The 26,884-nt window shown below is 39.4% G+C and overlaps 2 protein-coding genes across 2 annotated transcripts; one reads left to right on the top strand and one right to left on the bottom strand.

Annotated features, from left to right (window-relative positions):
• Positions 1 to 217: 217 nt before the first annotated feature.
• On the bottom strand, positions 218 to 18,437 carry LOC117302309 (25S rRNA (cytosine-C(5))-methyltransferase nop2-like). Its single transcript, XM_033786202.1, has 16 exons — positions 18,216 to 18,437; positions 17,174 to 17,216; positions 15,808 to 16,130; positions 14,492 to 14,745; positions 14,161 to 14,327; positions 12,183 to 12,268; positions 11,181 to 11,274; positions 9,545 to 9,650; positions 8,553 to 8,642; positions 7,627 to 7,714; positions 5,637 to 5,777; positions 4,441 to 4,580; positions 3,744 to 3,956; positions 2,629 to 2,726; positions 1,540 to 1,664; positions 218 to 823 (listed from the first exon to the last, which is right to left on the bottom strand). Exons 1-16 carry the CDS (start codon positions 18,319 to 18,321, stop codon positions 321 to 323), a joined length of 2,577 nt encoding a protein of 858 aa, XP_033642093.1. The 5' UTR covers positions 18,322 to 18,437; the 3' UTR covers positions 218 to 320.
• Positions 18,438 to 18,455: 18 nt separating this feature from the next.
• On the top strand, positions 18,456 to 25,786 carry LOC117302310 (leucine-rich repeat-containing protein 47-like). The gene is made up of 5 exons (XM_033786203.1): positions 18,456 to 19,552; positions 20,872 to 20,991; positions 22,331 to 22,449; positions 23,665 to 23,767; positions 24,817 to 25,786. The coding sequence occupies exons 1-5, from the start codon at positions 18,548 to 18,550 to the stop codon at positions 25,153 to 25,155; spliced, it is 1,686 nt and encodes a 561-aa protein (XP_033642094.1). The 5' UTR covers positions 18,456 to 18,547; the 3' UTR covers positions 25,156 to 25,786.
• Positions 25,787 to 26,884: the final 1,098 nt, after the last annotated feature.

The following is a 26,884-nucleotide window of genomic DNA, read 5'->3' as shown; positions in this document are numbered from 1 at the left end:
GACACTGGACACTATAGGTAATTACTCAAAATAATTGTTAGCATAAAAACATTACTTTGTAACGAGCAATGGAGAGCTGTTGATAGTATAAAACACTGTAAGAAACGCCTCCTTCTGAAATAAAAATAGTTTTTGAGAAAAAAGTAGTTCTCACTTCAATATTTGAATTGAATTCAAGACCCCAGCTGAGGTCTCGAAATCAAGCATCTAAAAGCACAAAACTTGTGCGACAGGGGTGTTTTTCGTCCATTATTCTCTCGCAACCAATAGTCTCCAGTGCCTTTAACATCAAACATTACTGGTTGAGTTACAATGGATAATCAACGAGTGTCTTTTCTCTTCTTCCCACCTCCTGATGACCCTGAGGTATCACCGCGTCGTTTCTTGGCCTCTCCTTTAACTTTATCACCAAAACTCTTTGGCTTTGGAACGGAAGTCTGAGACACTTTACCCCTCTTCTTTTTGGCAAATGAAGCTTCAGCTTTGCCATCTTTTCCAGCTGGTGATTTTCCAGTAGATTTACCAGCGGAGTCCGACTTCGCTATTTTCGATGTTCCCTTAGCTTTCTTGTGTTTTGGTTTTCCCTTCCCTTCAGGTTTGGCGTTTTCGGCTGACCCCCCTGATGTTACTTTCCGTTTCTTGCGAGCAAAGAACCTGTTTTTCTTATGGACTGCAGTGTGTTGTACTTTAGATTGCTGCTCTGGTGAAGACTCCTTGTCCTCCTCTGGGCTTTCAACAGCCTCTTCCTCTTCCTTATCCTCTCCGTTAGCTGTGGATTTACCTGCTTCTTTTTCAGCATCTTCTTCCTTCACATCATTGCCTTCTATTCATCAACAAGATTAATATGAAAAGAATAACAAATATTTAAGACACTACAACAAAATTTTACTCCACAAATGTTATTGATGGTCCATAGTTGGAAAATGTGTACAAAACCAATGGGGGGCTGTTGCAAAAAAAAAAAAAGTATAAACAAAAGAGGGACAATAGGAGGTTCATGATTGCAGGCGTATACACTCTTGTGTGTGTATTGAGTAGGAATATTCAAACCAGGAACTTATAGGAAAAGAGGAAATAGATTCCACGGTTTGGGCAAGGTCCACAGCTGGAAAACGTGTAAAAAAACAATGGGAGCTGTTGCAAAAAATTTGGGATATAAACAAAAGAGGGACAATAGGAGGTCCATGGTCGCAGGGGTGTACACACTGGCGTGTGTTTTTCTTTCCCAATTTTTATTTATTTGATTGTTATTTTTTTTTGGGGGGGGAGGAGGGGATTTTTTTTTTTTTTCTTTACCCACCAGAAGTCATTTTGTAGATTATCTCAATTGTAAATTATCCATGAATTTTCCTGCAAGGTTTTGTGTAGTTTGACCGGTGAGCCCATTCATATTTTAGTAATTTCCAAAATCTATCATAAAAATATTTCACCAACAATCAACCTTCAAGAGGAAGAAATCAAAGCAAGAACGAAACATGCGAACAGAAATTGAAACCCTTTTTGGAATTTCTTTAACAAACACTAAAAATTGAAACTTACGTTTGTCTGGGATTTTGTTGGAGTATTTTTTCAGTTTGGCCACAAAGAATCCATCCATGTTGTGAGTGTGTGGATAAAAACGACGAGTGGACTTCAAAGAAGGGTGGAAATGCCGCTCACGAAATCTGAAGGAAAAAAACACTCATTGCATTATACTGATATCAAGTCGTATATATTTGTATAATTAAAAGTACTGGACACTTTTGGTTAAGTACTCCAAATAATTTTTAGCATAAAAACTTACTTGGTAATGAGCAATGGAGGGCTGCTGATAGTAAAAAAAACATTGAGAGAAACGGCTCCCTCTGAAGTAACTTAGCTTTTGAGAAAGAAGCAATTTCTCACTTAAATATTTGAATTGAAATCGAGACCTCAGCTAAGGCCTTAAATTCAAGCCATCTGAAAGAACACATTTTGTGCGACAAGGGTGTTTTTTTCTTCCATTATTCTCTCGCAACTTCGATGACCAATTGAGTTCAAATTTTCACAGGTTTGTTATTTGGCATATGCTGGGATACACCAAGTGAGAAGACTGGTCTTTGACAATTACCAAAGGTGTCCAGTGCCTTTAAATATTAGACAGCTGAATACATGTATAAGGCTGTATCTGAATCGATGGATGTGGTTGTGGTTGTTGCTATGGGCATCATATGCTTTAATGCATGTTCAAGTAATGTGGGGTGTGGTGGCCGAGCGGATAAGAGCACCGAACTCAAGCTCTGGTGTTCAGCCGAGTGTGGCTTGAAAATTTGAACTCAATTGGTTGTCAAAGTTGAGAGAGAATGATTGAAGAGAAAAAAAACACCCTCGTCGCACACGTTGTGTGGTTGCAGATACTTGAATTTGAGACCTCCGCTGTGGTCTCTTATTCAATTATTCAAGTATTTTAGTCAGAAATTACTTCTTTCTCAAAAGCTACGTTACTTCAGAGGGAGCCAAATCTTACAATGTTTTAAGCTATCAACAGCTCTCCATTGCTTGTTACCAAGTAAGTTTTGATGCTAACAATTATTTTGAGTAACAACCAATAGTGTTCAGTGCCTTTAAGCTTGGTGTTGGATGTGTGGACTAGAGTAATCAAACACTCACCTCGTGAAACCCTCCCGTCCAAAGTCCAAACCAGTTGGTACCAACTTGACACAACGTTTCTTTAAGGCGTAGTCTATCACACATTCATTCTCCTCAACCTACGAAACAAAAATCAGTATCATGCTTTTAAATTCAGGACATAACAATATTTGATTAGAGAAAACTTAATTAGTTAGAAATCCAGACAGCTTGGATACCATTGATTAGTAGGTTTTTAAAGATCTTTTTGTGATATAATCACTGACATAGACCCAACGCACAATGCGCAGGGCAGATACATGAGCCTCTCCTGTCTGCCATGTTGGGGGTCAAAACATGCACTAAAGGATAGTACACCTGTTTACATGCGCATTGGTGCGTTAACATGTGTACCATCCTTTTGTGCACATTTTGACCCCCAACATGGCGATGCGCATGTATGCGTCTATACGACCATTACTGATAACGACAATCACTGATAAGGACAATCTGTGCTAGAGGAAGTCAAGATATACTGCTTGTATTAATACTAGCCCTAGTTTCCAACCTACACAGTGAAGTAATAAATAATTAGGGGATAACAGTGCGAGGACCCGGTCTTCGCTGAGTGGTAATGACCTTGGTTGGTGGCTGGCGCTGTTAACGGACCTCGCCGATTCCCATTAATAAATGCCCTTTTTACTGAAATAAACAGGGGCCATTTATTCGCTATTTTCAAAAGTCGGTCCTTTATCATCCGTCAATACATGCCCACGTGGTCGGGTTTTGACTAATCAGAGACTGGAAACTGTCCAAAGTATTTATTAATAAATAATTTAATAATTGATTTTATATAGCGCTTTGTCACAGCCCGAAAGGCTTCTCAAAGCGCTTTCAACAATATTACCCCTGGTCACTAAGCCTTAAATCATTCCTTGAACCATCTCAGCTCCCTGGGAGTATGCAGCCAGTGCTGCGAGTTCCCGTGCTCCAAGCTAATCACTCCCATAAACCATCTCTGCACTCACAGGTACCCATTTTACTCCTGGGTGGCGAGAAGCAATGGTTAAGTGTCTAACATCAAGGACACACGTGTCACGACTGGGATTCAAACCCACATCCCTTATGAACCACCAGATATTACACGATTCACTTACTAATATTGAGCATGTTGAGTAGACCAAATAGCCTCCAGTTGAAGACTTGGCATCAATGGAGTCTATAGCAGCTAAAATCAACTGCTTCTGGAGAAAGACACACTTCTGGATGTCTTGGAAATCCTTATTAGCTTTAACGGATTCATCCTTTGAGATGACACCAGTTCCACTACATGGAGCATCTAATAAGACACGATCAAATCCACCAATGATCTGAAACACAAAGAATAAACTTATTAATATCTGGCTGTAAAAGAAGAGAGAACAAATTAGCAGAAAGTGTCAGCATTAGAGGAGGCTTGAGCAAGGTCTAGAGTAAGGTGATCCCTTTGCATCACAAGATTTGACTAAACATGTACGTAAGGTGCAAGTGAAGGTGCAAGTGAAGAAAGAAAATAAACAAAGTAGGGGACAAAAAGCACAATGATTTGACAAAATCCAACAAAACTAGGGTCTAGGTTAAAAAGCTTGATTTGAAGATTTAGAGGAGCCTGTAACCTTTCTGCAGTAACTTCAAGCCAAAATGTAATATGCAGCCCATTGCGTGCCGCACCTAGCATTTTAGCGCATTGATCAAGGCAATATTGTTTATTAATAAAAATAGACAGCTCATGGCATGTAGCTAAACAGGTTGCTGTATCAATGCCTCAAATCTTATATATGATATTGTCATTTGGTTTAATGGCGTCATGCTTACCTTTGGGAATGATCGTCCATCTTCATTGGACACAACTGAGTTAGTGACACCGCATCTGTGTAAGTTACCAACAACAGCTTTAACACGATCTTTGTTTGCATCATTTGCAAAAAGCAGTCCAGTGTTCTTCATCAGTGCGGCTGTAAAGAAAGGTCAAAAATGCAATTTAAATTGACCCAATTGTGTTTAACCGCCTCGCAGTAACTTCTCAAACCGCTCCAAACAGCCTGAGAAGTTTGGCAAGTTGTATCTTGAGTATTTCACAGGCGATTAAAATGCATCAAACAGTCAAAAACAGAGCGCAATCTCAATATTACGATGGTCTAAAAATAACACATGTACAGTGCCCATAAGAAATGTTGTTTTACACCTCCAAAAGTTCAAAGGTCCAAAATTCCATACCAGCAATACATGTGCGCCACATAAATTGAGTAGTTGTTCTGGGCATGTGAAGACAGTATTTCATGAACAATGTTTTCACCCACAAAAGTATAGTTGTGGCTGGGAAACTCTCACATGATAGAGTTGCAGGTGTTTTTACACATGGAGAAACATGTTGAAGAGTTTTAGGTGATAGAGGTATTAGTTTTTATTTCCCAAGGTATATTGTGAATATTTCCAATCACTTTCTAACAGTTTGTTTCTAAAATTTAATTGGAAGTCGGGAGAATCAAAACTTGTCCAGGGGCTGATTTCACTAAAGCAATAAACCTCAGCGTAAGACAAATTGTTAATATTACCATATTGATTTCTACTGTCAGACTGTGACATCACACTTAACTTAGCAACTAAAAAACCAGCCTCTGCTGTTATCTACAACATATGTATCTGGCAGTTGATGAAAAAAATCTGCAAACTCTTGCTTATTGGATCGAGGAGACTTTAACTATCTTGAGATACAATCATTTCCAATATTTTGACTAGCCTGCGCTTATCAGGGCCCAATTTCATAGAGCTGCTAAGCACTAACATTTGGTTAGCATGAAATTTCTTCCATGATAAAGACAGGATTACCAACCAAATTTCCACCTGATTTTCAGGATAAGCAAACAACAGCTGAATACCAGTAACAAGCAATATGCAACATATGGAAATTTGGTTGGTAATCTTGTTTTTATCAAGGAAGAAATTTCATGCTAAGCAAATTTGAGTGCTTAGCAGCTCTATGAAATTGGGCCCTGGAGAGTATTACTTACCAATATAAGTTGATTTTCCACCGGGCGCTGCACACATATCTAGTACCTTCTCATTTTCTTGAGGAGCTAAGGCCATGACTGGAAGGAAACTAGAGGCTCCTTGAAGCATGTAATGGCCGGCTAAATACTCAGGGGTTGCACCTGTAAATAATAATAACAATAATAAAAGTTGCTTCTTATGTAGACGATGTGACCTGCGACTTCCTGCAGGCACGATTTATACACAGCCTAATGGAAGGAAACATAAAATCTTATATTTTATGAAGATTGAACTGTCTAATTCTTATCAACTTTTGATATGATGAAAGGGGATGCATCTCAAAACTTGTCTCAAAAGCTTTAACTTTCATAACTCTTGGAAATGTCAACTTTCCCATATGACCTGTGCAGTATCTTGCCTGCCAGAATACCCAAAGAATGTACAAGGTCACACTTATTTTAAACAAAGTTCACATGGTCTATAGCGCTCAGGTCTGTCACACAGTGACGCTCATGGCGCTTCAACATTAATACCCCTGGTCACTGGGCCTTAAATCATTCCTTAAACCATCTCAGCTCCTTGGGGAGTAAACATCCTGTGCTGCCAAATATGTAGCGCACTAAGCTAATCAATCACAAGAACCAACTCTGCCCTCACAGGTACCCATTTACCCCTGGATGGAGAGAAGCAATTATAGTTAAGTGTCTTGCTCAAGGATACAAGTGTTGTGACCGGGATTCAAACCCACACTCTGCTGAACAGAAGCACCAGAGGTTGAGCTCTTATCCGCTCGGCCAAGACACGCCAAATTAACAATAACAATAATAACAAGGGAGAATGGGTGACCCTCAACAGCATTCCTAATATTTTCAAATTATACTTTACAGATTTCATGCCTGAATTTTGTTCTGAAGTTCTGAAGACCTGTGAGTGACTCCTAAAAAAGATAGAGCTGAAACACTAAATAATATAAGAATGTTCATGTAACGTCAAGTGAGCGCGCGTCACCCATTTACGCTGTTCGAATTGGGGCACCCCATTAATCCAGTAACTAGGCTTATCTCACGTTATTGTAGTTGAACAAAATTTTTGCAAAGCTTATATAAGGCATGTCAAGCTTATATAATAATAATAATATCGAAGTCTTATATAGCGCACATATCTACCAAACAAGGTACTCAAGGCGCTGAGTATATACAAAGAAAGATAAAGAATTCTGAGACCCAATTATAAGAAATTTGTTCTAAGCTGGATCAAAGTTTGATGAGGTAAACGATATCAGAATAATTATTTTACACCATTAACTATTTCAATGATGTAAAAAGTGGCTATTACTTCACCAACTGCACTTTTTACTTCACAAACTGACAAACTAAATTGTTTACATCACAACTCTGTTTCAGCTGCGACATTCGCAAGATAGTTGAGAACAACTCAACTGCTGCGAATTATTCGTAGCGAATTTGTGACGTCAACATTCGTATCGCTTTCGCATTCACAGGGAGTATGAACCGAGCTTATAGTGTTTCCTGTTTGTATCTTGCCAAAGCTATTCAAATTCCTTTGCCAGCGTATCCTTATCAAGACAGTGGACACTATTGGTAATTGTCAAAGACCAGTCTTGTCACTTGGTGTACCTCAACATATGCATAAAATAACAAACCTGTGAAAATTTGCGCTCAAACGGTCATCAAGGTTGCGAGATAATAATGAAAGAAGAAACACCCTTGTTACAGGAAGTTGTGTGCGTTTAGATGGTTGATTTCGAGACCTCAAGTTCTAAATCCGAGGTCTCGAAATCAAATTAGTGGAAAATTACTTCTTTCTCGAAAACTATGGCACTTCAGAGGGAGCCGTTTCTCACAATGTTGTATACCATCAACCTCTTCCCATTACTCGTTAACAGGAAAGGTTTTATGCTAATAATTATTTTGAGTCATTACCAATAGTGTCCACTGCCTTTACAGCTCAATCCATGTAATTTGAAATCCATCCACCATTATGACTTACCAATTGGTACTGAAGAATCAAAGACGACCAGTCCGACCTTTGACCACTTAGCCAAGGGGTCAAGGTTCACACCCCTGTTTATTAAAGCCTGTTAATGAGAACAAGGACAACAATTAAGTTCTTGGCACAATTAGTGTTTAAGGTGCAATTTCCAATATCCACTTGTACCTGCCTCACAGGCAGAGCGCCGTTAGATGAAGGGTAATTAAAGACACTGGACACCTTTGGTAAGTGTCAAAGACCAGTCTTCTCACTTGGTGTATCTCAACATATGCATAAAATAATAAACCTGTGAAAATCTGAGCTCAATTGGTCGTCAGAGTTGCAAAAGATTAAATAAATAAAAACGCGACCTTGTTGCACAAGTTGTGTGCTTTCAGATGCTTGACCTCAGCTGAGGTCTCAAATTCAATTCAAATATTTTGTGAGAAATAACTTCTTTCTCAAAAGAACGGTAGGTTCAGAGGGAGCCAATTCTCACAATGTGTTTAATATCAACAGCTCTTCATTGCTCGTTACCAGGTTACCAAATAAGTTTTTATGCTTACAATTATTTTGAGTAATTACCAGAAGTGTCCAGCAGTGCCTCAGGCCCCAATTTCATAGAGCTGCTAAGCACAAAAATTTGATTAGCATGAAATTTTGGCCTTCATAAAAACTGGATTTCCAACCAAATTTCCACGTGATTTTCAGGATAAGCAAACAACAGCTGAATACCAGTAACAGGCAATGTGCATCAAATGGAAATTAAAGGCCGAGCTGCGTACCTAGCGCTCGGAACCTAAGCCTGAGCTGGAGCCCAAGCCGAGGTTTTAGAAGGGTCACAGATATTGAATTTATGTAAAGGTCAGATGCCTATTATATTTAAAGGAAACATTTAAGTACACAATGTTTTGGGTATATTCTACAGCTACTTCATTTCCTACCTGTGCCAGATCTCTTCTTCTCGTCTTCAGTGTGTTTGTTCTTATCGTGACTGGACGTTGCACCTCATTAGCTTCAAGAAACTCAACCAACTAAAACAAGAAAAATCATTTTCAGTTTTCAATTCACATTTATATCCATTAAGACATTTCCACAAATTTTCAAAACTAGGTCATACAATTATGATGGAACACAAATTACTGAAATTCTTCTTGATCCCAAATCCCAAATCCTCCTAATTTAAGGGCCCAATTTCATAAAGCCTGTAAGCACAAAAATTTGCTAAGCATGAAATTTCTTCCTTGACATAAACAGGATTACCAACCAAATTTCCACGTGATTTTATGAATAAGCAAGCAACAGCTAAATACCAGTAACAAGCATTGTGCAACAAATGTAAATTTGGTTGGTAATCCTGTTTTTTATCAAGGAAAAAATTTCATGCTAAGCAAATTTGTGTGCTTAGCAGCTCTATGAAATTGGGTCCTGATCAGATTGCTGAGGATTGAGGACTGCTAAGGCTCAAAACACATTGTAGAAGTGGTCTTCACAACTCAGCTTGTCAGTTGCAGATTTAAGAATTTGGGTACTTCTTACACAAAACACAATGTCCACAGATTGACCTTAAACTTACACAGACTCAACATAATGGTCGTAGAAAGCTTCCCTGAAAACATACTCGACGAGGTGCTGTAGTTTTTGAGAAATGAGTAACACAAAGTCACAAAAAACATTTTACAAGCTAAATAATTTTCATCCCTTGAGACAAAAATAATTTGTGTGACTTGTCTTACGCATTTCTCAAAAACTACAGCACCTCAGCAAGTAATAATTCAAGGGAACTACCAGCATTATCTTCAAACTGTGTGAATATGATGTAAATATGTGGACATTATGTTTTGTGTCCTACATAGTACCTCTAGACCCTTGAAGGATGATTAGCCTCCCAAACTATTATTCTCAATTTTACATAATGACAACTATAAACTTATACCTCAGTCATTGGGAAGATATCCATGACTTTATCCAGTAGGAACTCATTATAGCTGTAGTACAACATCATATCCTGCTTCAAAAGAGATAAATAATCCACACGAGACCTGCAGAAACACAAAACATGTGCACAAAGATATCAACCAAGGATTAACACATTCACTTCAGCAATAAATTTTGTTTTCTTGTTCCCCGTATGGAATTATTTTCAGTCAACAAAAACCCAAACTTATGTCAGCCACTTATAGACCTTTATTGCGCTTTCGCCATCTTGGTCATGTTCCCTATTTCCCTGTGTCCAATAAAAGTAATGAATGGCGCAAACATGGCACCAGACTATTATTTCGTCCAGCCTCAGTTTGGTTACAATGAGTTGGAATGGAGTAAAATCAAGATGGCCACACCGTGATAAAGGTCTATAATCACGCTGTCACCATCTCGGTCATGTTACCTGTTTCCATAACAGTAATGAATGCTAACATTCAATGCGCAAACATGGCACCAGACTATTATTTCGTTCAGCCTCAGTTTGGTTTCAATGAGTTGGAATGGAGTAAAATCAAGATGACCACGCCGTGATAAAGGTCTATAATCTGTTTTCTCAATGAAACATAGTTGTGACGCCCATATAGAGATGTCTTCTCATTGATAATGACAATCATGTTTCTGAAGCACATTAGATTGTTGGAAGTTTTTTTGTGACTGCTATCATCGACCAAAGCCTGGTCAAAAATACAGCAACCTGGAGAGAGAAGAATGACAATGAAGTTTAACCTGTCTTTACATAAACCTTGGTAAAAAAAAATATTGGATAAACACTATTTGGGCACAAATCCATTCAAGGAGCTAATCTGTTTAGTAAACCATTAAAACAAGAACTCTGGAATTAGCCATTTGCGAGTTAGATTTGAATGATGTCTGGTACAATGACTTGCTTAGTCACAAGTTACCGCTTACATTTGAATTCCTCAGACTAAAGGGACAGTTGCTATGTCACATGATTCGGGGCAAGCTTTTGTATAGCAACCAACAGGATGAGCAGACCCTAGTACCATTGTGACATACACATCCATTCAGAATTGTGTATGGTGTTCACCATTTCTTACGTAAATACGCAAAAGCTTACCCGAATCATGTGACATAGCAACTGTCTCTGTAGTCTGAGGAATTCAAACTTAAGTGATGACTTGTGATCATAGCACGTCATTATACCAGACAACATTCAAATCTAACACGCAAATGGCTTATTACAATACAACTTGGGAAAGCAGCCAAAGGGGATGTATTGTTTTATTTTACCGACTGGGTTCATATAAATCAACGATGGGAACATAGATACCAACTGGGTTCATATAAATCAATGATGGGAACATAGATGCCAACTGGGTTCATATAATCCAACGATGGGAACATAGATGCCAACTGGGTTCATATAATCCAACGATGGGAACATAGATAATTTGAATAGAATGGAATTTGAACTTGCGACCTCTGCCTTTCTGTGCTGATACTCTATCAAACTGAGTTATCCAGCCATATGTTAGTTGTCTCCTTACAAAGTATGAAGTTTCTCAATGGTCAAACAACTGCAATAAAAAAATTCAATGATGAAGACACATTCAGTCATGCTCACTAACCTGTCATCCTCTCGTCTTGTCTTGAAATCCCCAAGAACTTCCATGATTTCTTTTATTCTTTGGTGGATCTGAGACATGTCCAAAGGCCGACTGCGTGTTGGTCATTAAAGAAATATATCCTAAAATCACACTTCAAAGTACATAGTAATCAGCCATTTGACGCATTCAGGTTGGCTCAGTGTTTTTTTTTTGTGCCTTCCACCTCGGTAGACCCTGGTCAAATCCAAAACCAGAGCCTTGCATTAAGTTTGCTTTATGAAAGGCAAAATCACAATTCCTAATGGCTCAAACTTACATTTTACAAAACAATTTTGACGTCACATGGCTGTTTTTGCAATGAATGTTTTGAAGGAGTTGAGCACAAGTGAACTGACAAAAGATTATTTTGAGCGAATTGTTGACTTCAAAATTCATATCGCATTTGCAGGAAGTATGTACCAGGCTTTAGTTAAAAGAATACATTTTTTCAATTTTTTAAGAAGCCCCTTGTCTATCACAATAAGTTTATAATAATAATAATAATAATCAAAGTCTTATATAGCACCGGTATCAAACATGGCAGGCGCTCATGACGCTTTATGTGCATGACACAATGCACAGAACCAACAGTTTGGAGTCCAGTCCTAAAGATACAGTGATGCTGTTACACTCCAGACAAGGCACCACCCACCACAATACATGGAATGGTTTCCCTTCCAATGACTGCCGTCAATGACTGCCGTCAGTCAGTACTTAACTAGGCAGCACAAGAACTACTGTAGCACTGCAATTCACCGATCCAGTTCTAGCAAGAACACGTGGGGCTCTCCAATGCCTTTCTGCACAACCCTGCCGCGAGCACCAAGCTACGTGCACGCATGTCGGACCTTATTTGTCAGACCTTCGTTGCGTTGTGATTGGTCAATACGCAATGGAGCGGAGCTTAATGGATTGGTCTATTGAGCTAAAGTTTGGGCATACTTTGCCTTGTTAATTTACAGAAACACGCATTAAAAAGGATATTTTCTAGTTCCAGCTCTTCTGTAGTTGGCAGATGAAACATATCAAACTGTGCAGTATGGGCTCTCAACTCTGCTTCACTTAGCTTCCTGACAGGGAAAACACAAATATTGTAAGAAACAATGAAGGAGAAAACCGGAAGTGATTCCCTGTTTAAGATGCACTTTGCTTTGTTGTACTTTGTTTCACTTTTGAGTCACAATCAAGGGAATCAATGTGTGGTGAAGAGGTTTTCAACTAGTGGAGTAATCCCAACGAGGCTTGCTTCAATGATTCCTTTCAACACAACACCCCTGCAGCTAGGAAATGGTAAGGCCCTCGGGTAAACAACTCCTTATAAGGAGATTGCTGTGCGAGTCGTGCGTATCGCGTTATGTGGTACAACTGTTCCAGCCGTTGCTCTAGACCAATAGGAATGAAAACACTGTCTTATAAGCACAGGTGCAAGCTCGCATGTCACACCCATGTTTCAACACTTTTTACTGGTCATTATCAAAGGTTTAAACACCCCCACGTGACGCACTCTCCACCAATAGGAATAGCGAAACAGTCTTAGGTATTTATGAATGTTTTTTTGAAACCCCCCCTCGTTCTTCCTTTCTTGTGCAGCCTTCATAATTGAAAATAGTCACAATGCCAGACACACCGGGACGAACCCCTTCTCTTTACGATAAGTGTGTACTGGGGTCTTTTACGTGCGTTGATAGTTGTTGTAACAACACACGGGACCTACAGCTTTACATCCCAGCTTAAGGACCAAGCAGTGGTTAAGTTTCTTGCTTATGGACACAAGTGTCAAGACTCCCGAACTAACAGGGCCCAATTTCATAGAGCTGCTATGTAAGCACAAAAATTTGCTAAGCATGAAATTTCTTCCTTGATGAAAACAGGATTACCAACAAAATTTTAATTTGTTGCATATGGCTTGTTTCTGGTATTCAGCTGTTGTTTGCTTATCCTGAAAATCACGTAAAAATTCAGTTGGTAATCCTGTTTTTATTAAGGGAGAAATTTCATGCTAAGCAATTTTTTGTGCTTAGCAGCTGTATGCAATTGGGCCCAGGTTAGAGCTTGAGTTTGGTAGCGGTACTCTTAACCGCTCGGCCACAACATCTCCACCTTGCTATACCCTGAACTTGTCGGAGAAGTATGGTAGGGCCACAACTCACTTGGCACGAGTTGTGACAACAATGATGAGTTTACATTAATCAATGTAACAACTTTAATAAATAAAAATAATAACAATATCGAAGTCTTATATAGCGCACGTATCTACCAAACAAGGTACTCAAGGCGCTGAGTATATACAAACTTTCAGAATAATAGGCTATTGCAGTAATGGATTCTGAGACCCAATTATGTAGCACTTATCAGGGTTTACAAGGTGCTACGGCGCATGAAGCAGCCACAACCAGAAACACCGGGGCGAACCCTTCTCTTTTTGATAAGTGCACTGGATTCTTTTATGATGCGTTACACAACACATGGAACCAACAGCTTTACGTCCCATCCGAAGGACAAAGCAATGGTTAAGTGTCTTGCATAAAGACACAAGTGTCACGGCTCAGGATTCGAACCCACACTCTGCTGATCAGAAACACCAGAGTTTGAATTCGGTGCTTGACACTTCCTTCAACTTACTATAAAGGACACTTATACGGACATTGGTACATGAACATCACTACTCGGTCATTGGTTACTTCATTCTCTAAACAATCTCAGCCCCCAAGTGAGTAAATAATGAAAATAATTAGTGCGTTCGATTAGCTTCCCTGTGTCGATCCTGCGGTGTTCATTCCGGTGAGCCCCTGACAAGAGCTAATCGAACACTCACTCACCCTCTCAAGCAGGGCACTTGGGGCTGACCTGGGTGAGCCCCTGGAATAACATCAAAGCTATTTGAACATACCGGGGGCAGATCGGGGTCGACCCATGGAAGCTAATCAAACGCACTCAATAATATCTTAAGATTTCTACTTACTTTGCTTTCTTGAGTTTTTTGTCAAGCTTCTTCGAAGCTTTTTCAATGGGAAGCATATCCCCATCATCTTCACTATCGTCTTCCTCGTCATCTTCACTGGCTTCCTCGTCATCACTCTCATCTTCTTCTTCATCAGAGTCGGACCCTGCTCCAAAATCATCACCAGGCTAGAAAAAAAAACCACATAAAAGTAAAGAAAGAGACACTAATGTAACAAACTAAAAGACAACCAGTGTTGAAAGATCTTTTTAATGTAAAGAATATTACTTGATTATGACAACAATCAGCGGTAAGAATCTGCACTACCCAGTGTAAGCAAAAACTAACATACCACATCATCATCGGAGTCTTCATCATCATCCTCAAGCAGATCCATTGGTATTTTGCCCTTTTTTGTCATATCTGCTTTCTTTGGTTTCTTTGATGGGGTTGGTGTCAGCCACTCCTTGTTCTCATCTGTGAATCCTTTGGACGTTATTTCTTTCTCATCATCGCTGTCGGCAAACTGCTCCTCCTCTGAACTCCCATCCTCATCATTTTCAGAAACCTCTTCAGCATCATCATCAGATTCATACTCAATATCTCCTATTGGGTTTGGGAGTAAGTAGAATCATGAAAATTTTCTTATTATTTGTTATTGATCTTAGTTTTGACCCGAATTTGTATTGGATCTTACCAGTCTTTACTAGTCTCTTACTGGTTGTTATGTTTTAAATTAAAGGCACTGGACACCTTTGGCAACTGTCAAAGACCAGCCGTCGATTTCACAAAGAGTTAGGACTAGTCTTATCTCGAGTTAGAACGAGTAACTCATCCTAACTTAGGATGAATCTTAAGGTCTGCATGCTACAGTGCAGGGTTGGGACTCATCACACTAAGTCCAAAGATTAGTCTTAAGTTAGAAAGAGGTTTGTGAAATCGATGGCTGTATTCTCACTTGGTGTATCTCAACTGTGTTTTCAGATGCCTTGAATAAGAGACCTGAGCAGCTGAGGTCTCTTATTCAATTCAAATATTTCAGTGAGAAAACTACTTTTCTCAAAAACTCTAATACTTCAGAGTGAGCTGTTTCTCATGCTTTCTGATGCTTGATTTCAGGACCTCAAATTCTAAATCTGAGGTCTCAAAACCAAATTCGTGGAAAATTACTTCTTTCTCAAAAACTATGTTACTTCAGAGGGAGCCGTTTCTCACAATGACAACAGCTCTCCATTGCCTGTTACTAAGTAAGTTTTTATGCTACAATTATCTTGAGTAATTACCAATAGTGTCTAGTGCCTTCACGTCTAAGCTACATAAAAACATAACAGTGTACATGTGTTGCATTTGCGAAAAAATTAAATACAGTACACATATCCCAATAAAAAAAAACAGTAGTCCCACTTTCCTCCAATACTAACAATCGTATTGAGTAATTACAAATAGTGTCCATTGCCTTTAATTACTGTAGATAACAGGCCTTTATGCTTCGTTTTTAAAACAGCAAGAGCACCAAGGCATTTTCTTCTATGTGAAGGGCACCCTATGAGGAAATTGTAAATTTCTACTGGAGCAAATCAAGGGCATCAAGACAATGACTAGGGGGCATGGAGGCAATCACCTTCGTGAAGTATCAGGCCTGAGATAATTTGGTTAAAATGTTGATACCTTCATCTGATCCCTCATCAGATCCTTCCTCTCCATCTTCTTCCTCGTCTTCTTCCTCTTCTTCTGAATCTTTCTCTTCTTCTCCTTCTTCTGCCTCATCGTCCAACCATCCTCCATCATCGCTCCATTCTGCATCATCACTCCATCCAACACTACTGCCCTCGCCGTCACTGTCTAACTCTGTCACTGGTTTCTTGATAACAGGTGCTTTTGTCTCTGCTTTGGTTTTCTGCTTTTCTTTCTTCTTTAGATCTCTATTTTGTTGAGGTTTTTGTTCTGTATTCTGTTGCTGCTGTTGCTTTCCACCAACCCTACGGACAGCTCTACGTGAACACAAATCAATACGACTCTAGTGTTACTACAACTAGTGTTACTTAAAGGGAAGGTACACGTTTGGTAATTACTCAAAACAAATATTAACTTAAAAACTGACTTGGTAACAAGCATTGGAGAGCTGTTGATAGTTTAAAACATTGTGGGAAACAACTCCCTCTGAAGTAACGTAGTTTTTGAGAAAGAGGTTATTTCTCACTAAAATATTAAAAGACTTCTAGCTAGAAGTCTTTTATTCTTATCTGAAAGCACACAATTTCGTCCAACAAGGGAGTTTTTTCTTTCATTATTTTCTCGCAACTTCGATGACCAATTGAGCCCAAATTTTCACAGGCTTGTTATTTGATGGTTATGATGTGATACACCAAGTGAGAAGACTGGTCTTTGACAATTACCAATCGTGTACCTTCCCTTTAACTTTGTTAAATAAATTGCAGCTTATAATAATGCAGCTTATAATTAACACCTCAATCTTGATTTGCCGAGGTTGGTGTACTGTGGCATGCCAAATATTACAGTATCAAGAAATGCTTACTTTAAGGTGCCTTGTCAAAACCTCCAAGCTTTTCGGGACTGTGACCTTACCGCAGAATTCTGCGGACTTTAGTAACAAAAGAATCCGTAGCAACAGGGCAGGTCCAGGGCCAGAACAGCGATTATCACATGCGCATGAGAGTCGGCCGGCACATCCAACGTACACTGGTGTTTTCTGCAAGGCATCCACTTCCAGGACAATGCTAATCACGAGTTGAAAATGTATTATTCTGGTGAGAGTTGGCAGTCCGCGTCCAACCGGCTGATATTCATCACCTTTATTATGTATCAGCTATTGTTATACCAACAATAGCGCCCGGCATGGATACATGTAGATAATTAAACTTCGCCACGCTTCAACGCACATGACCGTTAATCCGCTGACTGTCCGCTGTCCTTATCAACCCGGTATTTGCCGTCCAGCTTGTCTGTTTAGGAACGCATGGGTAGTTTTGACAAGGCGCCTAAAAGTATTTAATATAAACATTTGATAATTTACCTCTGTCTAGCTCTCCGACCAAGTCTCGTTTTATCAGCTTTATCTAATGAAAAAATAAACAAATTGAAACAGGAATTGTAAAAGTACATTACACACCAAATAGTTAACAATGTATGTAGTTAAATCCATTATGCAACCCGGGGTCGTGAGTTGCCGTGAGGGGTCGTGAGTTGTCGGTATATAGTGGGACCGGCCCTCGTCGTCACGATGCTCAAGGCTATCTGTGGACTTGTCCTAGACCAAGTCGAGTTGTCTGACGGTTGAATAAACAACCCGTTGAGTTATCCCATCGGTCAAGTTGTCTGTCTCAGACTCGCCCGCCGAGTTGTCTCCGGACGATCGAGCTAGTTGTCCGATAGTTGCGATAACGTAACCCTCCTGCCGACGGCAGGAGGGTTAAGTTATCGCAACTAGTTGTCCGACAGACGAGTAGTCTAAACACCATTTCAATATGACATATCTGTATGGTCATGACACAACGAATACAAACAAGTAAAAATTGGGGTCCTACTACTTGCCGTCAACTCGCCGTCAACTCACTTGCGCCGTCAACTCGCCGTCAACTCCTCCAATATACATTTAAAATCCACAAAAGAAGCATAGAACTGTAAAGTATCAGCTCAAAGAGCATTCACGTAAGTTTTAGGTCATATTTCGGAATAAAAATTGATTTTTTTCACGAAGCCGAAAAACTGTCGGCCGCCATCTTGCTTTTTCACAATGATTAGTCTTGGCCCAAGATGTCAATGATTGGTACTTTTTTTTTATCAACACAAAGTCGTTTTTGTGAATGAATTTGTACCGAAAACCATGAGAAATATGTAGTTTAGCCCAGACTTAACACTTCCGTGCCCCCTTTTTATAGATTTTTGATGTAAATTTAATGAGTTGACGGCACGAAAATGAGTTGACGGCGAGTTGACGGCAAGTCAGCGAGTTGAGGGCAAGTAGTAGGACCGATTTTAAAGTTTAATTAATTTTAACTTCAATTTAAGTTTTAACCATTTGTAATATAATATTTATTATTTTGTTATTGCCAAACCTTCAATTATTGTGAGCTGTTCTGGCATTCCGGGTTCTCCTTGTTTTCTAGATTTTCTGCCTGGTCCACGCTTCCCAAGATCATTCAAATCTTTTTTTCTCCCCATCTTGTGTAGATTTAATAATAAACTTCTCTTGTGTTGGTGAGTTTCAGGTGTGTGGCACTCTAGCTAACTGTGTGTAAAACTCTCCTCACGAAAAGCATGCAGCACGACGAGTGTGAGAGCACATGGTGCTTATTTCAACATCGCACGCTACAGTCTGGCTCCCTATCAAAATAGATTCGTTTGTACATACTCATTTCAAGTTACCATACTTGGGGAGATTTTCAAGATGGCCGCCGCCATGTGGGAGGAAATCGCACAAGCACGTAAAGAAAACAGGCGAGAATTGTTACTTCATGGACCGCAGATTTCAGAACGTATTACGAAATCTGGTTTGGATAATACCGTGTTCTCACTGGAACTGTTAAACTATTTAGAAATAAGTGATTCGACTCTTACTGAGTTGTCCAATGAAATCGGTAATCTTGTCAACTTGATTAATCTGGTTTTACGTGGTAACAAATTGACAACACTGCCCTCAACGATCGGGAACTTAAAGGCACTTCGTCTGCTCGATATTTCCCATAATTCGATTAAATCATTACCAGATGAGATCAGTGATTTGTCTGAATTGCACACTTTTGATGCAAATCAGAATGGTCTCCTCTGTATGCCCGAGTCAATTAACAAGCTTCATCGTTTGAGCGTGGTCAACGTATCTTGCAATGAGATTGATTCATTAGAGCCATTTTGCACTGAGCAATTGACACATCTCAGCGAATTCCTCGCTGCAAAAAATGCCATTGTTGTTATCCCAGAGCGCATCAGCAAACTGCAGTCTCTTAAAAAGCTTGATCTTAGCTCAAACAAAATCAGTGAAGTTCCTTCCTCCTTGGCTGACTGCGCCAAGTTGAAGGAACTTCTTATGAAAGAAAATCCTTTTCGAGATCGCCGTCTTGGAAAGTTAGTCCAGCAATCTCGGAGTACAAAGGCTACTCTTGATTATGTCCGAAGTCATGGTACAAAGACTACAACAGTGCAAGAGAATTCTAGCTCTGCTAAATCAAAGAAGAAGAAAGGTCGTAAGAAAGCTGCATCAGTTGGGAGTGATCTGAGTGAGGACTTGGACAAGTTGATGTTGAGAGTTTTGAGTTATAAAGATTCATCAGATGGTGGTGTAGAGGTCAATGTTAGTAATGATGTAGCGGATGTCCGACCGTACATTGTGTGCTGCATTCTCAGGGATGTCAACCTGAAGCAAGGAAATGCATTCAAAAGATTCATTACTGCTCAGGTGAGGAGAGCTCCAACTCCAATAATTGAAGAATTTTACTCGCAGTTACTCCTCGAGAACTATGACTTCGTAAAAGTATGAGGTTCGTTCCACTATCGTCTCTTCCAAAAACCAAATTGTTTGTGTTGTGAGACATGTACGTCTATGAGGTTACGGAGATGATAGCGGAACAAAACCTCATACTCATAGTTCTAGTTAGGAGTAACTCTAGTTAGGAGTAACTCGTAGTCAGGCTTTGTCTATAATGTTACGCAAATCATTTTGATCCATAAAGCATTTACTGAGATTGAGAAAATCATGAGGGGCCTGCTGATTTACAATGGGTGCGTTCGTTTAGCTTCCCTGGGTCGACCCTGGTCTGCCCCCGTACGTTCGAATAGCTTTGACGGGGCTCACCTGGGTCAGCCCCCAGTGCCCTGCTTGTGGAGTGGGTCTCTTGGGGGTGACCTGAGGTGCATGCTGTCGCCACGAGAGGGCGAGTGTGATCGTTCGATTACATGTAGCTCTTGTCAGGGGCTCACCCGAGTGAGCACCGCTTGGTCAACCCAGGGATGCTTATCGAACGCACCCACTGTATGTTGCAATGTAGACCCAGTAATTGGGGCGCAGCCTACTTTTTGTTTGTTTGTTAATTTGTCATTATCAGTTGTCTGGTAATGACAAATTTTGGGAAAAAAGGAGTACAGCGCCCCAGTTATTGCACTGGGTCTAGTTGCATTGTACAGTAAACTACAAACCACTTAAATACTTGAATGTTTCTATGATTGAATGTTCCTTAACAATCATCCGGAGGACCTTCATCAATCCAATGACTGTATCAACCCTATAAACTCTTCACAATCTTCAGTTTGGCGACTGAGGGGAGTTGGGGTTAACTCTACTACATGTATTCCTAGAACTATGGTATGAGGTTTGTTCAGCTTTCGTCGCCAAGAACGCACAATAGTGAACGAACCTTAAATACTAACATAGTGCTAGGAGTAGGTTAACTCATGCTGAAAACTTGATTCTCTGTTAATTAACTCAATATAACTATTAGTTTTGGGTTGGTATCAAAATGTACTGAGTGAGTACTCGTAGTGTACAAAAAGATCAAGGTTTCTTGAATCATTAAAAATGTATGTTGACATGAAAGAATTACAAACAATGCAAGATAAACTAAACAACTGATTTTTCAACACAATACAATACAATCCAATCCAATAAGCAGAAACGCACAAATTGATACTCAAAATCTGTTTCATCTAAATTATGTGCTAGCATGCTACATTTTATATTGTATGTAAATGATTTTGTTATTATTTCATTTTACTTTTCAGACAAAGCTACATGATGGACCACTGTGTGTCAAACGAACCAAGGCAACTATCGCTACTCATGACTTCAGCCTTGTAAAGTTTCCTCTTTCTTATCAAGTCAAAACACCATCTGCCATACAGGTGTGTTAAGTATTGTTTTAAGCAATTTCAACGAGTCAACAAATTGGTTGAGTTGTTTCAGACAATGCATTGTCAAATCGTAGGACCTTTTTGAAACAACTGGATTTGGCTTTGGACTCGGCTCATGCTAGCTTGACCCCGCGGTCATTTCGACAATTGAGCGTGTTTTGCATATATGCACCCACGGTTTCAGGCGAGAGAACGGAGCCTGTAGCCTAATCCAAAGCCGCAACCGTGGTTTTGAAAAAGGCCTGTGACTAAAACAGACTGTTGTAGCCACGGTGGGCGGTGCTGGGCAGGCTTGCCCAGGACTCACAATTTTTTCCCAGCACTCTGAGCAAAATACACTGTGCCGCCCAGCACAGATTTTAAAATACACCGTGCTGCCCAGCACAAATTTTAAAATACACTGCCGCCCAGCACAGATTTCAAAATACACTGTGCCGCCCAGTACAGATTTCAAAATACACTGTGCCGCCCAGCACAGATTTCAAAATACACTGTGCCGCCCAGTACAGATTTCAAAATACACTGTGCCGCCCAGTACAGATTTCAAAATACACTGTGCCGCCAAGTACAGATTTCAAAATACACTGTGCCGCCCAGTACAGATTTCAAAATACACTGTGTCGCCCAGTACAGATTATAAAAATACACTGTGTCGCCCAGTACAGATTATAAAAATACACTGTGTCGCCCAGTACAGATTTCAAAATACACTGTGCCGCCCAGTACAGATTATAAAAATACACTGTGCCGCCCAGTACAGATTTCAAAATACACTGTGCCGCCCAGCACAGATTTTAAAATACACTGTGTCGCCCAGTACAGATTATAAAAATACACTGTGCAGCCCAGTACAGATTTCAAAATACACTGTGTCGCCCAGTACAGATTATAAAAATACACTGTGCCGCCCAGTACAGATTTCAAAATACACTGTGCCGCCCAGCACAGATTTTAAAATACACTGTGCCGCCCAGCACAGATTTTAAAATACACTGTGCCGCCCAGCACAGATTTTAAAATACACTGTGCCTTAAGCTTGCACTTCAACAATGATGGCCCCATAATTAAACATGAGTAATTTTGTTGATACTCTCGCCGTTGTTGGACAAAAAAAAATTGATTTACTGCCCTCCACCAAAATTGGTTTAGATACAACCCTGGCCCTGCTATTGATATTGTGTATGTACTTTTGAAGCAGAATGTTTTGTTTCCCATCCCAAGGACCATTTCGTTTTTGACAGCATTGATTTTACTCATGTTATTAACTGGTTTCTGTTTTAACAAAATTCCTTTTTTGTTGTAATGTTGTCTGTTTTGTTTTTTTGCTCAGATGGTTCCCCTAGGACGCAACAAGAGCACTACAGCCAATGTATTGATGATACAGCTCAGTAAGGAAGCAGATGATATGCGCAAAGAAGCAAAGCGAAACACTGTGTCTGGTATCCATAAGTAAGTTTAATAGTAGTCTGGATCAATGAGAAATATTGTTTAAGTCTCATACAGGTATGCTACAGAATTTTTTATAGGGTTTACAAAAAAAGTTACAGACACTATTCATGTTATAATAACCAGTTTTTATACAGCATTTTCACACCGGAAGGGCATCTTAAAGGACTTTAAACATTATTACCCCTGGTCACTGTGCCTTAAATCATTCCTTAAACCATCTCAGCTCCCTCGTGGAGCATACAGCCTGTGCGCAATGTATGCGCTACTCGGCTAAACCAATCACAAGAACCATCTCTGCCCTCACAGGTACCCATTTACCCCTGGGTGGAGGGAAGCAGTTACAGTGAAGTGTCTTTCTCAAGGACACAAGTATCACGACCTGGATTCAAACCCATACTCTGCTGAACCGAAGCACCAGAGCTTGAGTGCGGTGCTCTTATCCTCTTGGCCATGAAACCCCATGTTATGGGTGATCAGATCAACCATACATGTACAATACAAAATAACAAACCTGTGACAGCTTTGGGCTAATACCGTTGTGTTGAGTCGGGAGAAAAATAGTGATAAACCATGCACAATTTTCAGCATTGTTCTTAAACTTGATTGTAACAACTGTGTCCAGCTGTTGAACTTTTGTTCATGTATTTATATACTTTATTTTGAATATATGAGTTTATTTCAAAGGGAGATATTTCACAGAAGAGTTGTTCTAGTGTGAGCTTCAAAATCAGTATGTTTTCAGACTAAACTAACAATCATGTTTTTTTTATCAATACCACCAATCCTGTATAATACCTTTAAACAGCTACTAATTATGTTTGTGCCTTGTCCAATCAGAAGAAGTTCCATGTCTCTCCTCATTGAACCCCAAGTTTCGACACTCCTGGGGTGACAGGTCTTTTTCTTCAGCTGCGAACTGGATCTGGAACTCTCTACCACTTAATCTTATACCACAAAATTCAAATCTCTTCTCAAAACTTATCTTTATGTCACAGGTTTTTAAGGACTTATTTTATGTAGGCCCTTGTTTTTTTTACTGTGCCTTGAACACCCAGCAGAGGGGATATGGGTGCGCATTACAAGTCTTTATTATTATTTAAAAGCTTGCAAAGGTTTGTTTTATTGATTGATTTTGTCATTGTTCTATTGTAAAACCTGAAGTATTTTAAGTAGTGGATTAACATAAGCTGATCCTTTCTTCTTGTCTTTCTGCAGATATCTTGAGTTACTTGACGGACATCAGCGTTATCCATGTCTGTGTGATAATGACGGTCAGGTGATCTCATTTCCACCAATCACAAATGCCGATATCACTAAGGTTGTTACCAAATAATCTTTCCATTATTTCAATCCTGAAGATTTTCTCAACACCCCTTAAAGGAACACGTTGCCTTGGATCGGACGAGTTGGTCTATAAAAAGCGTTTGTAACAGTTTTTTTAAAGATGCATATGGTTGGAAAGATGTTTTAAAAGTAGAATACAATGATCCACACAAGTCTGCCTCGAAATTGCGTGGTTTTCCGTTTACTGCGCGAACTAACACGGTCAGCCATTTAAAAAATTTGACTCCCATAAATGGCCGACCGTGTTAGTCGACGAGGTAAAAGGAAAACCGTGCAATTTCGAGGCATGTTTGTGTGGATCATTGTATTCTACTTTTACATCATCTTTCTACCCATATGCATTTTTATAAAAAAAACAGTTACACACGCTTTTCAAAGACCAACTCGACCGATCCAAGGCAACGTGTTCCTTTAACACATTGTTTCTACATATTAGTTATTACTTACTGCAAACTGTTCTTCAATATGAGACATCTTACTTGAAATTTGCTTCATTCTAAAACATTATGTTGCACGTAACTGTACATTACCTAATGTTATTAATTGTACATTGTATAATAACCACTCTCTGAACAAGTTATCTTTTATTTGTTTCATCCACTCCACCACCCCAGACCCATCTAATCTCATTACTTGGTAACAAGCAATGGAGAGCTGTTGATAGTATAAAACATTGTGAGAAACGGCTCCCTCTGAAATAACAATACATTTTGAGAAAGAAGTAATTTTCCACGAATTTGATTTCAAGACCTCAGAGTTAGATTTTGAGGTCCCGAAATCAAGCATCTGAGAGCACACAACTTCTTTTGACCATGGTGTGTTTTCTTCCATTATTATCTCGCAACTTTGAGGTCAAATATTTACAGGTTTAGTGTTTTATGCAAATGTTGAGATACACCAAGTGAGAAGACTGGTCTTTGACAATTACCAATAGTGTCCAGTGTTTTTAAACTTAAAACTACATACATCATTACACTAAACCTGACAACAAATGTTATATCTGTCTCTCATTGATCTCGTCAGATTTCCCGCGCTACTGATCACATCTTCCTTGAAGTCACAAGCTCAACTGACCTTGCCACCTGTAAGAAAGTCATGGATGCTTTGATCCAGAAAAGCATGGAGATCTTCCTCAGTCAACCTGGTTCAGCTACTGGAGAAGGTCAGGAACCAGGCACAGAAGGACCTAGTGGAGATGTGAAGCCTGAACCCAGTTCAGATGATCGGGAGGCTTCAGGAGGTCATAGGTCATTAGTTGTTGAACAAGTTAAAGTCATCGGGGCTGATGGAAGCTTAAAGGTTGTATATCCTTCTCGCACTGACCTTCAAGACATGCCTGATGTTCAGGTCATTAGGTCATAGGCCATTAGGTCATAGGTCATGTACAAAATTGAGTTCTGTGTAATGTTTTGTTTAAGTTGATTCATGAAATGAACACAACACCATTTGTACTGACCCCCAGTAAACCTTGGAGCGGGTTGCCAGGTTTCCATTATTCACCAAGTGTGTTGTATGAGTTTGGTTGGGAAACTTGGGTTGGTGGAGTCTTAGTAGGATAGTGATGGTGATTGTGCCTCCGTCAAGTAGTACAATTTCGAGTACAATACCGTTTCAGTGATGATCAGAAAATGTGTCGCAGAGTTTTTTCTTTTATGTGTAATGGTAGAAGCATTTCAAATTGCCAGTGTATGTAAAGTGGGTGACCTTGTCTGCGTGTGACTTCTGGAGCTATACCTTGACAAAATCATAACACTCTATGTGTTCATGTTCCTTGTTTCTAAAAGTTTGTAATATATGTTGTTTAAGGGTCTGGGTACTTTTTGTAGGACACAAAACACAAGATAATGATGAAGATAATGGTGGTAGAAAGCTTCTCTTGCGCTGAGTTGATGTAATTTATGACAAATAGGTAAACATGTCACAAAAATACGTTTTACAAGCTGAACTCATTCTCTTAACCTTTTTTTTTAATACTAATTTCTCAAAAACTACAGCACCTCAGCAAGTAATATTTTAAGGGAAGCTTTCTACTATCATTATCTTCAAACTGTAGATCTGTGGGCATTGTGTTTTGTGTTACTAAAAGTACCCCAATCCTTTAACACTTCTACTTCATTCCCTGGAAAGGTGTGAGCTTTAATGGAGCTTGTGACACTGTTTACAACACAAGAGTTGTTTCAGGAATGCATGATCTGCATAAATACATTATGCGAGTAGAAATTAGTCAAAGAACAATAATTTGAAATGAATGTTAAACTCTGATGTTATGTGAGGCTAAATATTTTGGGGTTTTACCCTACATAGATGTATGATAAACATTGTATACCAAGTGCTTACTGAAACATGAAAACTAGTGACATTAATGATTACAAGGGGTCAGTCGAATACTGTACTTCAATAGTAGTAATTTACATTGGGAACAAGACTTACATGTATGCATGTGTGAGCAATTATAGTGTCTAAATTATTTACATGTGTATAAAGTTACCTAATATTGAGTGGAGTTACATGTATGGAGATCAACCGGCAAACAACCACTGATATAATAGTGGGTTTTAGATGCTTGTATTTGTTCATTTGGCTCAGTGGATACTTGACTTCCCTGCCATTCATCTCTGTGGACTCCGATTCGAATCCCACCTCGAATTGGAGCCTCTGTGTGCATATTGGTTCTAGTTTTGTCAGTCTGAGAACATGACTTATTCTTCCCAATTCGAAAACTAGGATGTCTTCATTGTCTCCTTTTTTGAAACACACCACACAATGTCCACAGATTTACATTAAACTTACACCGTTTGAAGATAACGATAGTAGAAAGCTTCCCCTGAAAATACTAGATGCTGAGGTGATGTAGTTTTTGAGATATGAGTAAAACAATGTCATGAAAATACGTTTTTACATGCTAAAATGATTATCGTCTCATGATTAGTGAGACGAAAAACAAAAAAATCAAGACAACGTTTTACTCATTTCTCAAAAACTACAGCACCTCAGCAAGTAATATTTTCAGGGAAGCTTTCTACTATCAATATCTTCAAACTGTGTAAGTTTAATGTAAATCTGTGGACGTTGTGTTTTTTGTCCCCCAAAA

This window comes from Asterias rubens, chromosome 18 (assembly GCF_902459465.1).
Source record: "Asterias rubens chromosome 18, eAstRub1.3, whole genome shotgun sequence".
NCBI lineage: Eukaryota > Metazoa > Echinodermata > Asteroidea > Forcipulatida > Asteriidae > Asterias > Asterias rubens.
This window is presented reverse-complemented; position numbering and strand designations above follow the sequence as displayed.

Coding starts and splice junctions, on each gene's coding strand:
- LOC117302310 (XM_033786203.1), top strand. CDS start 18,548: ATGGCCGCCGCCATGTGGGAGGAAATCGCACAAGCACGTAAAGAAAAC. Junction 20,992..22,330: donor AAACACCATCTGCCATACAG/GTGTGTTAAGTA, acceptor TTTTTTGCTCAG/ATGGTTCCCCTAGGACGCAA. Junction 22,450..23,664: donor ACTGTGTCTGGTATCCATAA/GTAAGTTTAATA, acceptor GTCTTTCTGCAG/ATATCTTGAGTTACTTGACG.
- LOC117302309 (XM_033786202.1), bottom strand. CDS start 18,321: ATGGGGAGAAAAAAAGATTTGAATGATCTTGGGAAGCGTGGACCAGGC. Junction 11,275..12,182: donor AGAAGAGCTGGAACTAGAAA/ATATCCTTTTTA, acceptor AATGACCAACAC/GCAGTCGGCCTTTGGACATG. Junction 824..1,539: donor CAACAAAATCCCAGACAAAC/GTAAGTTTCAAT, acceptor GTTGATGAATAG/AAGGCAATGATGTGAAGGAA.